The sequence below is a fragment of the Columba livia genome, chromosome 21, assembly GCF_036013475.1.
Source record: "Columba livia isolate bColLiv1 breed racing homer chromosome 21, bColLiv1.pat.W.v2, whole genome shotgun sequence".
NCBI lineage: Eukaryota > Metazoa > Chordata > Aves > Columbiformes > Columbidae > Columba > Columba livia.
The window spans coordinates 2,583,364-2,597,161 of record NC_088622.1 but is presented as its reverse complement, the minus strand read 5'-3'; the positions used below and the strand labels follow the sequence as shown (position 1 = coordinate 2,597,161).

The following is a 13,798-nucleotide window of genomic DNA, read 5'->3' as shown; positions in this document are numbered from 1 at the left end:
GGCACTTGTAAACACTTAATCCTAAAGCAAAGTCTCCCCTGGGTTTATCAGGCAATGAGACCTGGCTAGAGGGCTAATGCCAAAGCTTAATCAGACCTTTTGCTTCAGCCCTGTGTTCTGGGGGTCTTGGAAAATTAGTCGGCAACTCCAAATGTATTGTGCAGCTGGGAATGCCCGTGCCATACTGGGAATGCCCATGCCATACTGGAAATGCCTGTGCCATACTGGGAATGTCCATGCCAAGGTGCGAACACTTGGAGAGGCAACAGGTGGTTGCGCTGCAGCCAGAGCTGCTCAGGAAACTGAATAACCAGAGGAGAGGTAGATGTGAAGCCCAGCGTGTCTGTCCCCGTTGAGCAGCCCTCCCAAGCTGTGACGTGCCGTCATGTTGGTCGGTGACAGTGACACACGTGTGCACGGCAAGGCACAAGATCCCGGTTTCAAAGGGCTGCAGAGACGTGACACACCTAAAGCCGTTTTAGTCCTCATCCCAGAGTGACAACTTTCCTCTCCAGCTACATCTGGGCTAAATTTGTCACCCTTGCGAATGCTGCCCTTGGAACACACAGGCTGCTCGTTTCTCACGCCTCCAGCTCGCCTTTGTGCGCAGCTGCCGCGGTCTGTTTGGCTCTTATTTCAGGTCCTGAACTCCATCTCTGTGCCTGTGCGTCTGCTTCTGAGTTATTGCCTTGTTCCTGCAGGACGTCTGGGGCAGAGCGCAGCTCCTTGCAGCTGCTGCCCGGCACGGAACGGAGTGTTTTGGGGTGAAATGTGAGCGTGCCCTTAGCAAACCGTGGCCTGTTCGCTGCTCTTTCATTCACCCTGTAGAAATTAAGGATTGTGATAACAAACTGCCACTGAAATGGTTACACAGCCCTTGCCACACAAGCAGCTAAAGGGGTTTTATTTATACCCTTTCCCATCTGGGTTTAGCTCCCCTAGAATAAACACTTCTTCCTGCTCTCCATCTGTCTCAAATTTAGAAGGTTGTACAGCTTTGCTAGGCTGGATAATTAATGCAGAGCAATATGTGTGTGTACAAGCCCCCAAATGTTTCCAAACCAGCCCCTATAAGCATCAGATTGGTCAAGACCCACAGCACAGCCTGGTTTCCCTGTTAAGTCACTGGTTTTGCTGGCCATTGGTTTTCTCCTGATGATTTCCGTGCAGATGCTGACCAGGTGGGAACAGGGCTGTGTTTGTGACACCTGCCTTGTGACTGTGAAGACCCGCACTATTGCTTTTCCTCCAACACATCTCTCAGCAGTTGCGGGATTTAAAAATAAAGGGTTTACTTGGAGTGGCACGAGATGTCTCGGTGCAGGTTGCATTAAAATGGAAACTCTAGTACCTGTAAAGGCACCGAATACCTCTCATTTCCTGAAAAACGTATTCGTCCTTCACAGCCCGGCTGCAGCAGAAATATGGTGTGAACCAGGTTGCCCACAAACAGCAGGTCTGGTGCTCTGGAGCTGCCAGCGAGGCTGCGCCGACCCCAGCTCGGTCACAGGATAGTTGTGGCTTTATTCACCGATGAAAGGCATGAGATGATTCTAGCTGCCAACAATTCACCCTCTGACAAATGATCTCTCCTCCCCCCGTCTCCCTCCAAGTGCTAAAAGTCCCGAATCGGGGTCCTCCCCCTTTCTGAAACCATAGCTGGAAAACCACAGCAGTTACTGAAACACTGCTGCTGTAGCTCTCTCTGCTTTCTGATTTCCAAGCCACAATTTCAAACTTCTTTTCCTTAAAGACTAAACAGCAGAGGGATGCTTTTAAAAAAATCAAGTGGAGCCCGCGATGTGCTTGTTTGGCTTCAGGATTTTGGAGGAAAAGTCCCCATAAGTGAGGGCAGGGGGTATCAGCAGCAGAGCAGCCAACCTGGCCAGCTCCCGCTCCTTCGCTCTGCGTGGACTTTCTGATCTTATCATTGTATTTACAAAGACACCTGAGGTTTGGGAATTGCTCGGTGAGCAGTTTACATGAACATTTCTCTCCCTGCCGGCTGCCTGGAACCACGACTGAGGTTGGGGAAGGACCCGCTGAGCAAACCTGTTCCTGCTCGAGAAACCCTCGGTCCCCTGCGCAAAGATGTGCAGGATTCGCTCTAGATGAGCAACTCCCTCACTGCCCTGTGGGTGGGGGAATCCACCAAAACATGTCACGGCTCTCACAGCTGACCGAAGCCACTGGTATTTCTGTTGGTCGTGGATAAAAGGGAGGTCACTGTCCCCGTGCTGGCACTCCCAGCTCTGGCACAGCACCACAAGCCCTCCAAAATCTCTCTGAGTGGCACGACTCAGAAATGCCCTGACAGCAATGTCCGTGGGAAGCTTTGCTCTGGTTTTATTACAGAGAGATGAAACAAAAATAAAAGCGAAGGAGCCACTCCGGCACAACTGATTTCTGCAGAAGAGTGTGGAGAGACACAGCCAGGACCCTGGGAGGGTGTATGAAGGCAGATGAAATACGGAGGCAGCTCTTGGGGCTGCACCTGCCTGACTTTTTCACCCGCTTGGCAAGACAAGGTGTCAGATGTGGGAGCTACGTGCAAGGCGAAGCAGCGGGCTGGGAGGGCACAGCTCCCACTGCCAGCGCTGACGTTCTCTTTGGTGAAATGAAAACATCTCCCAGCAGTGAGGATGCACCGAAAAGGTCGTTTCTATTGTGGTGGCTACCGCTATTGCAAAAGGTGGTTGAGTTCCTGGCTCCTCCTCGCCGGGTGAGGCATGAGCAAGATGACCCTGCCATGGAGGCAGAGGAGAGAGCTTAAAAGGTTGTCGGAGAATGAACCAAGCATTGAAATTGCAGGCAAGTCCAGGCTGGTTTCCTTGAAGGACACGAGAGACGCTGCTGCTCAACTAAGCACAGCAGACGCTCCCAGAGCTGATCTCCTGATACCTACACAATCTTTCAATATTCCCTTTTGCCTCTGCAGTGGGCTGGAAACATCTATCTTGTGAAATATTTATCTCGTCTGCCTCTTCCAGTATCGAACAAAAGGAGTGTGAAACGCACCTATAACCTGATGGATCATCTGGCACGTTCCATAACTTTTAACAAGCGAAGGTGCCAAATCCCATTGACATCCAAAGGATCAGACACCAGTTATCACAAACAGGCAAAGGGCACTCGCTGGTGGACGTGACAGGCACCTCATGTCACCTACAGCTCAACATGAGTACTGAGCTCTCCTGGGAATAAACTTAGCACGAGATTTTGAACACGAGGATAGAGGCATTGAGAGAGTGAGATAAACCCCACATCCCTCGGAGTGTGAAAGCAAACCAGAACAGCTTTCCCAACTGTTTTGCCCAGCATTGAATTCAATGGCTTTTAGCACAGGGATTTACTCGCTGCCGGCGCTGCACCTGGGAGCGCTGCACACGGCTGGCAGGGAAACCAACTGTTCCTGCACCTGCAAAGCAAAGGGAAAATGTTATTTGCTCCAGATTTGCGTGACAAGGCTAGAAAGCACAAAACCTGAACAAATTCAAACCAAGGAAGAAGTCAGCAGTGACCATTCAGGATTTAGTGTGTCCCTTACCATGGGGATTTCATTGTGTGAGGAACTTCTCAGGAAGAGCCAGAGCCCCCTGGGACAGGAGCTGTGAGTCTCAGAGACTCTCTCCTCGCAGTAAACCTGTCTGCTGCCCTCCTCTGACCTTTTTCTGCTCTGCTCCGCTCCCAGGAAAGCCCCTGCATAATTAAAATTGCCTGGTTCCTCCAGCTGTTCCCCCATTTCCCACCTGCCATGCCAAGGCTGCTGCATTTCCACCTGCCACCGAGAAAACGGAGAGCAATTAATGGATTATGGCTGGATAAACAGTAAAACTCGGCATATGCGAACATTTCAGCTTCCCCCGTGCCTGGAGGAAAGGGGGTTTGATGGGCACAGCTTGGGATGCGGATCAGACCTGCGTCGTGGGGAGCTGGGGAGGGCAGAGGCGATGAGGATCGATGGACCGAACCTGGGAGCTGCTGCTTTGTATTGACTTGTGCTCGCTGATCTGTTCAGCGGATCCCAGGAGGAGCGGGTTGGAAGACTGGCAGGATTCTGCTCGAGAATGAGTGTTTCTGAGACAGGAGAGCGGACAGGGCCCTCTGGATCAAACAATGTAGACACAGGAATGTACACAAAAGTATTAAATGGGATAGATCTTTATTAGAAGCTTCCAGCATAATTTATCTGTTCTCCTCCTCCACAAAACTCTTCTTACTGGGTATACAGCTACTATAGTCCATATAGAGCCTGTACATCTCTCTCTCTTGCTATTTACTGCTACATATCTCACCGTACAATTGTACAGTGTGCTCTCCTATCAGCAATAATACGTGGTCTTAAGTACAACCCCACACACATTAAAATTTCATGGCACTCTGCATTGCAAGGAAAGAGCTAAACCTCTTCTCTCTCAATTTGTACAACAAACGTTGCCACAGACTGTTCCTATAAAGCCCATAGGCAGATGCACACAGGTTTTCTGGGCAGATTTCCCCCCAGTAACTTTGTGGATCTGGTCCCTATGTGCTCAACAAATCTCACATCCATGCTGTTAGCAGACTTCGGAGTAAAGAAAAACCCTCATGAATAATGCCCTTGAGTGATCCGGCAGACACTGGGGACAGGGAAGAACCTGAGCTGCTTCCTTTTCCTTTTTCACACCATTTTCCATTCTGTGTCCCCTCCAGCCCTCTCCAGCCCCGCAAGGTGACACATTTGGCATCTCCTCCCAGTGAACTTGATGTCTGCGGGATGGGAGGCAGTGGAGGGACCAAGTGATACACCTAGACCCTCCATCTGCTGATTGTCAGAGCCAAATGTGTACATGTGCCACCTTCTCCTCTTCAGCATGCTCCTGTCCTTGTCAGGGCTCTTTCCTGAGGCTTCCCTGAGCTCAGCCCTTTTTTCTGCTGCCCCTGCAGCCCCTTTCCATCCTGCACAGCCACCTCCGGCTGTCCCTTTCCCTGGCTGTGCGACACCTCCCCGTGTGAGATGTGTCCTTGCAGTGGGTGCTTCTCACCCATGGCAGAAACCCTATCTCAGCCTCCTGAACCCTCAGACCGAGCTGTGACTTCTTGGAGTGAAACCCAAGAGGATGAGTCCTCCTGCTATCAGCCAAACCAGTCATGGGAGACATGGGCTTTGCCAAGTGAGTGGCTCCTCCATCCCCATTTAGCACCGCCCGGCTCAGCGTGTGGCCAGTACATGCCTAGCAAAGCCCTGTCTTGGGACAGAGACAGCTCTTCCCCAAAACTCTATATTCTCTTCCTCCACAGACACCCCAGCCCTTTCATAGGAATGAAGCACTTTCCTGGTTTCTCTTGCTCTCTCCTCCCTCCACCACCTCGGTGCCTTCTCTTGCCACCAAACGACTTCAGGAGGGAGGACAGACAAACAGTGCCCTGGAACAGACACTGTGACTGCTCCTGGGAGACAGCAGAAGTATGCAAGAAGTGTGCAAAGAAAGAACAGAGCCAGCCCACGCTGGGCTCCTCTTCTGTCCAGTACAGGTACAAACCGCCTACCGTATTGTAAATGACTGTCACCAGAAGGATCCTGCTTCCTGTGACAAACCGTCCCATTTCGGGATGGGTCCAGAGAAGTCTCGGTGCTGGGATCCAGGCTTCTCGCACCGCCCAAGAACAAAGTCCCCGGCCTCTGCCACCGACGTCCTCGCCTGTCCTCGGGAAGCACCCTTGGCATGAGCCTAGGGCCGGGGGCATCCTTCTCTGACCTGCCTTCGGAAGTAGCGGATGGCAGAAAGCGTGCCAAAACTTGCCAGGAACACTGGAAAAGAGCCCAAGACATTTCCAGAGTGAGTCTGGGTGCTTCTTCCAGACCTGAAAATCACAGTTCCAAAACTTGAAGGTCACAAGCTACTTGGCTCTGTTTTTTGAGACCGTGGGACTTCACTCCTCTCCCTTTCCAAGACCTCTCCTGCCTATGCTCTTCATCCCCACCACACTGTGCATGTTCCCACTGTGTTCAGTGCCGAGCTGCCCACAGCCTGGTTGACCACATCTAGCCCTACAGTTTGGGTGCACAGATCACACCACCATTTCACAAGAAACATCTGTATTTCAAGGAAACACAACATAGACTTCATGGGTGTAGTAGACATGGGTGGTGGTTAGATACACAGGTTCACTGGAGATGTTTAAAAGACGCATAGATTAGGTTCTTAGGGACATGGTTTAGAGGTGGACTTAGTGCTATGTTGATGGTCGGACTTGATGGTCTTAAAGGTCTTTTCCAACCAAAATGATTCTGTGATCCTGTGGAGATCTAATGGGTCTAATCTTGGATGAGAAGGCCACAGTAGGAAATCTCACCAGGGCTTCAGGACGGTCCCTTCATTTCCTGCTTCTGTTTGGACCAGGAAGATGCCAAGAAAAATATAATTTTGTGAGTTATCTGTGGATAATTTGATCCCAACCAAAAGCAGAAAATACCCAAACCCCAGAATCAGAAAATGGAGAGATACAAAAAACAACTAATGGAGATTCTGCATTCAGAATAAAACTTTTCTCTGTACTTCCAGCTAATGTTTTTATCTTGGCTTATAAGAGAGGTCAAATTCCCCTGGTCTGTGCCCAAACCAAACAGGGAACCCAAGTTGTGCCTTTGGACTTTCCAGTTTAAGTTCAGTCTTGATTTTGATTTATGCATCGGAGCTTGGGACACAGACAGGGAAATTCCACTTGTTATAACCTAAAATGCTGAAAGAGAATTGCTAGTTCATGGTGTCGATCCGCCTCTCCCCTCCCTCCTCGCCGGGGTCCTCTTTGCATGCCGGGTTACGCAACCCTGGTGGCACGAGGCCCATATCCCGCTTTTCGCACCCTTTCCGGGGCCACGTCTCCCATCTCATACTGAGAAGTTGAGGAGGAACAGTCCAAAAGCTCCTTGTGATGACTGCACCCAGCAACTTTAGCTAACGAGCTATTCTCAGCCTGGGGTGTCAGCTTCCTGTGTGACCTTAGTGGGGAACATTCCTCCCCCGGACAAGCTGCAGGAAGCCCTGGCTCTGGTGTCTCACCCCGTGGTGAAGGGCTCTTGGGTGCCCATGGGCTGTATCCTCCATCTGCTTCATCCAGGGCAGGGATGCTGCCATCGCGGTCCAGCAACCTGCACCTCTTGGGCCACAGCTCAGCTCATTAGGGTTGCTTGAGCTTCCTCAACACCAGTTATTCAAATGCCACCTCTTTCCCCACCAGTTATTCAAATTATTTTTTTAAAAAAAGTTGGAGAGGAACTGACAGAGCTCGGTTTACTTGCAGGACTCTGTGCACAGGATAATAGTAATACATCAGCTAAGCTGTATTTAGAAAAAAGCTTATATGTTTACAGCACACTAGAAAAATAAGTATGTTTGTTCCAGCTGAGATGAAGGAGTATAAACCTGCATGCCCGAGGTCCTGATTCAACTTCTAGCCAGCAGGGACCCTAAAGAAGCTTCTCTCCCCCTGGCACACTGGTACAGGTCCTGGGATGGAGTGGGGCCAAAGCTGGGAGTACAGACTTGTCAAGTCACTTTGTGTGGGGAAAAGACAACGTGAGTAGGAATCAGGACTTCCATTTCTACAGGAGAGAGAAGGCATTAAAAAGGAACAGGATGCTTTGGAAAACCAGGAGGATGACTGCGTTTTCCCGCAGGCACCATTAGGCGTGTTAGCATCCCTGCCTTTCTCCACCAGGTCCTTTCCACCCCTCTCCCAGGCTGGGCACCGTACGTACCCGTCTTCCAGGCATCCGGAGAGCGCAGGTCAGAGGTCTTCACCACCCAGGATGCAAAGGCACAGAAGACCAGGCACATGTCCTTGTGGGTCAGCGCCAGCGGAGCCTCGGGTCTCCCTGCAAGAAGAACAGCACAAGGTTTGGGCTTTTAAGACACCTGTGGGGTTTTGAGACACCTTGTCTGCCTCTGGGGCATTGGGTCCCTTGGACTTCCAGAGAAATATGTTTTTGTCTCACATTTTCCCTCCCAAAAGACTTTTTTTCACCATTGGTCAAGTCAAACACATCTATTTAGGACTCAGGTAGGTTTCATAAGGAGAGAGCCATATTTTTCACCCCTCTCAGTTTTACACTTTGTTAAGAGCCCCAGGCAAATATTTATTAATGGTGCTCATTCCCTGGAAGCAGGGAGAAGATTTAGGAGAGAGCAATTCCTGGGCTGGCTGCTGATGCTGACAGATCCCTCCGGGCAGGGTCACCTTCCTACACGACAATGTCCGGGGAGATTCCCACAGCTCTAGGACAACAAATAGCCCCCCAAGAAGCACCAGTGCTCAGCATCTCCCCATAGATCCCACCTCACCCCACCCAGGTCCAGGGACCGCTCTGCATTTCATCCTCTGCTGGAGCTCCAGTCTAGCACAACTCAAAGACATGTTGCAAGAGTAGGTTGTTTTTGCTCCTATGTTTATTTGGTTAGGCTTTTAATTAAAACTTGCTTATTAATTAGCTATGACCACAGCAGAGGGGTTTTTCTCTGTGCAAACAGAGTGGAAGCTCCATTTTGAGGCACCATTTGGGGTGACTCATTCATTGTTTGGTTTTAATATTAACTGTGAGGCACAGTGGCTGTAAGCATCATATAAGCTTTAATATAAATACACAGGCTGTCCTAGTGGGTCAGACTTGCTCTCCCTTTATTCCTTTTTCTCTTGCCTGCCTCCAGCAACAGTCAATGTTCAGGAAACCTCAGAGGTTTTGGGAGGGTGTGTTTCGAATTGGTGTGTGTTTTACAGTCCCCCTTGCCTTTGGGCATGTTTCACTCTGTACACACTTTTCGCCCACCAATATTAGATCAATTAGCAGCCCAGCCTTAGCAGGACAGCCATTGCTTTGTTTCCGGGGCATTGGTAAAGAAGGATTTTGCTGCTTTGCCTCCCATTCCCTCATCAGAAACGCAGGTATGCAGTTCTGCAGGCAGTGGGATGGCACTGGAGGAGGGGATTCCTATCTCTACCAGACCTTGCAGTTTAATGCATCTATCTACTTCAGTAAGCTTTTCTTGACCAGCGTGCAAAAGAATAGATGACATCTACAATAAGTTATATCCATTCAGGGGGACAACTGAATCAGCTGGGACAAGGACTTTGGGCCACCTCTGTCCCAGGAGTTAGCAGGGAGCAAAGCAAATTGTGTGCAGAATATACACAGAATATCCCCAGATTCCCTGTCCCTGTGTCCTGCAGCACTGGCCAGCAGCACTCGCTTGGCACAGGGACAGCGCGAGCATCACGAGAGCGAGCCAATGTGACACAGTATGTCACGGCGGTGGCTTTAGCTGCACTTCCAGAGATCCCTGCTAACGCCCAGGGCTGCTGGGTGGCACGGTTAGTGTGCCAGGAGTGTGGGTTTAGACCAGCTACACCTGGCAGAGCCCTCCAAAATCACTGCAGTGGCATTAATGCCATTATGGCTGGATTGGAGGTGGCTGCAGCAGGGCCAGAGGCAGGACAGACCGTGCAGGACAGAGGCACATCTCTACGTGGGGGTAACCGGGCTTTACCTCTCAGAGCAAGGGCCATGTCCAAAACATCTGGTTGTGCCTGGTCTCTTCCCCGCGGAGCCAGCGGCACGAGCGGGAGCTTCTCTGCAGATCCTCTCCGCACCAGAGCCGGGGAGGCTGAGGCTTGGCCTCTGACGAGATCCATTGGCCTTTGCAGGAGGGTCTTCAAAGCCCCCACGGCTTTTTTCATCTCGGAGGGCGGTGTGATTGAGAAAACCCCTCTCCAGCCCGCTCTGTTCCCAGGCCCATCCTGAAAGAAGTGTTCATACACCTCAGGAACAGAGATAACCAGGGTGTCTCCAGCTGGAGCCAAGTCGAGATCCTTGTTTTGCAGCTGAGCATGGTCCAAGCTGCCGAACTTCTTTTGCTTTCTGTCTTTACCCTTGGCTTTTTTCCTTTTTCCTTCTGGTTCATTGAAAAAATATTCATACAGTTCAGGCAAGGACATTTCCCTTTCCAAGGGTGTTATCTCCTCCTCCACTGAGCTCCCCATTCCTTCATCTTCCCCTTGGGATTCACAGAACAAATAGTCATACATCTCTGGCCAAGTCACGTCCAGGGTGTCTGTCCTTGCAAAGTCCCCGGTGGTGAAGCAAGGGGGTCCCAGCTCTCTGGGGGTCTCAGATACAGGTTCCCCATGAGCTCCCTCAGCAGCATCTCCCCCAAAAGCTGCCACACTCTTGGGATGGGGAGGCTTCCTCGGCATCTCCTGGCACGCCTCTCCCGAAGGAGCTGCAGCTTCGCTGGCAGCGATCACTGGCAAATTGTCACGTATGCCCGAGCCACCAGCCTGCCCTGGCTTTGAATGCTTGGTGGCCCTTGTTTTCCCTGGGGACTGTGCCCCCAGCTCCTTCACCTTCTGCTTCGGAGAAGCACTCGCATCTGGTTCGCCCCCATCCACACCAGGGCTGGGCACCGGCCGTTTGCTCTCCGCTGCCTCCTCGCTCCCCATCTTCACAGGAGCAGCCTTGGCTGCCTTCTCCTTCCCTTTGCTCTTTCGTGAGGACATTGGTGAGCTTAAAGGTGCCTTTGCAGGTACCACCGTCCCTTGTCCCACAGTCCCTGGAGTCTCCCTGTCCCCCTGGGCTGCCTCAGTGGCAGCAGCTCCACGTTGCTTGCGGCTCTTTCTCATCTGCCCCGGCACCTTGGGCCTCACCACCTCTGGGGAAGCAGCTGGGGAGCTCGGCTCAGCACCCGCTCTCTCCCCGCTCGCCTCGTCCCGCGGCGGAAAGACGGGTGCTTTGGGCACAGCCTCCAGGGATGGGCTCGGCGGGTGGTCACGCAAGGGTCCCCGTAGCCTGGGCTCCGAGCGGGAAACGCTGGGACTTTTCCTCGCTGAGCTCTCCGGGGAGGCAGGTGGTGCCGGCGAGATGCCCGGCACTGGTGGCTGTGCCACCACCGGGCTGCCGTGGGGCCGTTCCCCTCCTGCGTCCCCTCCCTGCCGAGGGACGCTTGTTGCAGCTGGGTGGCTGGGAGGCTCCATGGCATGACTGCCGCCAGCTGCTCCTTTTTCCGATGCCGGCTGCGGTGCTGCTGCTTCACACGCTGCGTCCTGCCCTGGGCTGCCAGCGGCTGCGGGGGGACAGGGGGGCTGCGTCCCCTGCACGCTGGGCATTGGGGCGGAAGAAGGGCAGCCGGGCTTGTCGCTGTCACACAGAAACCTGGCGACTGAGCCCAGATCTGCTTCGTCCTCGCTGCCCGAGAGGAGCTCCGGGAAGGAGAGGTACCGGCCGGCGGGCCAGCGCAGGGGGGTGTCTCTGGGCACCCCACGTGGGGCAGAGCTTCCCGTGCCAGGCCCTGGCTCACTGCCCACCCTCGCCGCAATCTGCCCGTTGCTGCTGTGACAGTCCCTCCCCGGTGTGCCGTCCCCTTGTTCAATGTCACTGAGGCACTGCTCCTCGGCCGTGGCCAGGGCAGCCGGCACTAGGGCGCATTCCTCCGACGCCAAGAAGAACTCAGCCCAGTCCCGGTCGTTCAGCTGGATGCTGTACTCGAAATTATCCATGCCTGCAGCAGCAAAGCAAGGGGAAGAGGCCGGAGAGATGAGGGCATGAGGATGGGCCACCAGCATCAGCAGACATAAGTGTATGTCCATAACCCTTTACCCCAGGTCTCTGCCCTGCTTCCCTGCCTGCTGCATTCCCTCATCCTCACTCATTTCCAGCTGAAATCCCTGGGCGGCAAGGACAGGCCAGAACCCAGCCAGCAGTGAGAGACCACTGCTACCCCCCTCTGGTCCCTTCTGCCTCTGCTCCCCAAGCACAGATGGTTTGAGATTCTCTCCACAGCAGCATTGCACCTCACACACCCTTTTCCTACTCCCTTTGCCCACAGCCCATTTTAGAAAGTGGGGGATGTAGGCATCAAGCATGAAGGCAGCATGAAGCAGAGTCCAAACAAGGACATTTCAGCAAGTCACAGCAGCCCCTTTCATACCCATGGCCCTAGGCAGGGAGATGCAACAGAGCCCTAAACCAGCAGGGAGGGATCCAGCTGCAGGAGGAGAAGGAGACCACAAAGCTGCATCCTACCTGCACCACAGTCTGAGCCGGTGATGGAGCCATTCGAAAAGCCACGCAGGAAAAATCTCCCAACACAACATGATGCTGTACCCTTGACGGGGGCAGAGAGCTCGGCTCCAGCACAGATCCATTCAGGGGCTAAAAATAGGCACCCCCCCCTTCCTCCCCAGCGTGTCACTTGAGATCCGAGTGTGATGGGTCCAGAGAGGGCAGGGCCATATATAGAAGCTGGTGGGGAAGATGCAAGGGTGCCAGCCAATGCATTTCTGTCCCACGGGATCTGGGGTCTCCAGGACCACTCCTGATGCCAATCGCTCACTCCTGCCCTCTGTGTGGGGTTGGGACAGTCAGCAGAGAAGGGGTCCAGGCCACAGAGGTCACAGCTGTATGGCAATAACTGCTCTTTTTTCAACATACCCACCTCTTTGCCTCAGTCTGTAGATTATCCATCTCTAAGGTGACAAAACCATGCCATCCTTTGCCTATTAGTAGCACTCCTAGGGCACTTATTGCCAGCTTGATGCAGACTTACATCAAAAGATCACAGCCAGCATCATGTTCTTGTGACAAACATTGCATGGTGCATGGCAGCCATCCCATGCTGCCCGGGAGCATCTGGTGTGGGTGGCAGAGGGAGCCCAGGGTCAGAGATTTGGGGTGAGCCCGGCACGAGGGAGTTACAGGGGAAGTGACTGGCCTGGAAGGTCAGCAACCAGAACCAGAAATAGCTCTGGAGGCCAGAAATAGATGCCCTGAAGGAGTTGCCTGCAGCATAGTGGCTGTGGGCGTCAGCACAAGCCCAGCTCCAGCCCCGGCTGCCCCGAGGGGACCAGCGCTGCCCAGGGCTCCAGCCACCCCTGGGGTCACCAGCCACCCCTGGGGCCACCAGCCTACTGTAGAACCCAGACTGGAGATGGATAGAGTCACAGAATCATTTTGGCTGGAAGAGATCCTCAAGATCATCAAGTCCAACCATTATCCCAGCCCTGGCACTAACCCATGTCCCTGAGAACCTCATCTCCGTGTCTGTTCAACCCCTCCAGGGATGGTGACTCCAGCACTGCTCTGGGCAGCCTGTTCCAATGCCTGACAGCCCTTTCTGGGAAGAAATTGTTCCCAAGATCCAATCTAAACTTCCCCTGGTGCAACTTGAGGCCGTTTCCTCTCATCCTATCACATCCACCTCGGGGGTCGTTGTTGGGGACGGGGTGCCAGCCATGCCCCACTGTGTGCTCTGGGAAGCTGGGGACCAGCACCCAGCTCCTGTCCCGTGTGCCAGAGGACAACCAGGCTGTTATCCTGCCAACACCAGCCATCCCACGAGAAGGAAGCTCCCCGTCGTGGCTGCCTACACACACTGCACTGCCGAGGAGCGAGCCAGGAGCTAGCAGCACCCCGGCAGCCGGAGCTCACTGCCCCACGCCACCGGGTAAAGATCGCCCAGGAGGCGCTTCCGCTCTCCATGCTCCGGGCTGACGCACACAAGGAGCTTGTTAAGCCGAGAAAATATAGAAGGAAAGAGGTTTGATGCCTTCCCGTCCTATCTCATTTCTGATCTGGCTACACCCTTCTCCCGCTCCCCCTCACACGCGCTCACAGACGCAGAAGGGAAACCAACCAGCTTCCTTTTGTTGGCTGCAGCCAAACTTCCTTCCCTTTGAGCCCGGCAGCTGGGGTTAGTCAGAGAAACCTTTAAACTCTGCCTTGCAAAACCGCAGCAGAGAACATAAAAGAGGCGGAGGCAGCGAGACG

General features: G+C 53.2%; 1 protein-coding gene across 1 annotated transcript; it reads right to left on the bottom strand.

Annotated features, from left to right (window-relative positions):
- Nucleotides 1-4,145: 4,145 nt before the first annotated feature.
- On the bottom strand, nt 4,146-12,376 carry PERM1 (PPARGC1 and ESRR induced regulator, muscle 1). The gene is made up of 4 exons (XM_005514284.4): nt 12,056-12,376; nt 9,525-11,531; nt 7,742-7,858; nt 4,146-5,791 (listed from the first exon to the last, which is right to left on the bottom strand). Exons 2-4 carry the CDS (start codon nt 11,527-11,529, stop codon nt 5,712-5,714), a joined length of 2,202 nt encoding a protein of 733 aa, XP_005514341.1. The 5' UTR covers nt 11,530-11,531; nt 12,056-12,376; the 3' UTR covers nt 4,146-5,711.
- Nucleotides 12,377-13,798: the final 1,422 nt, after the last annotated feature.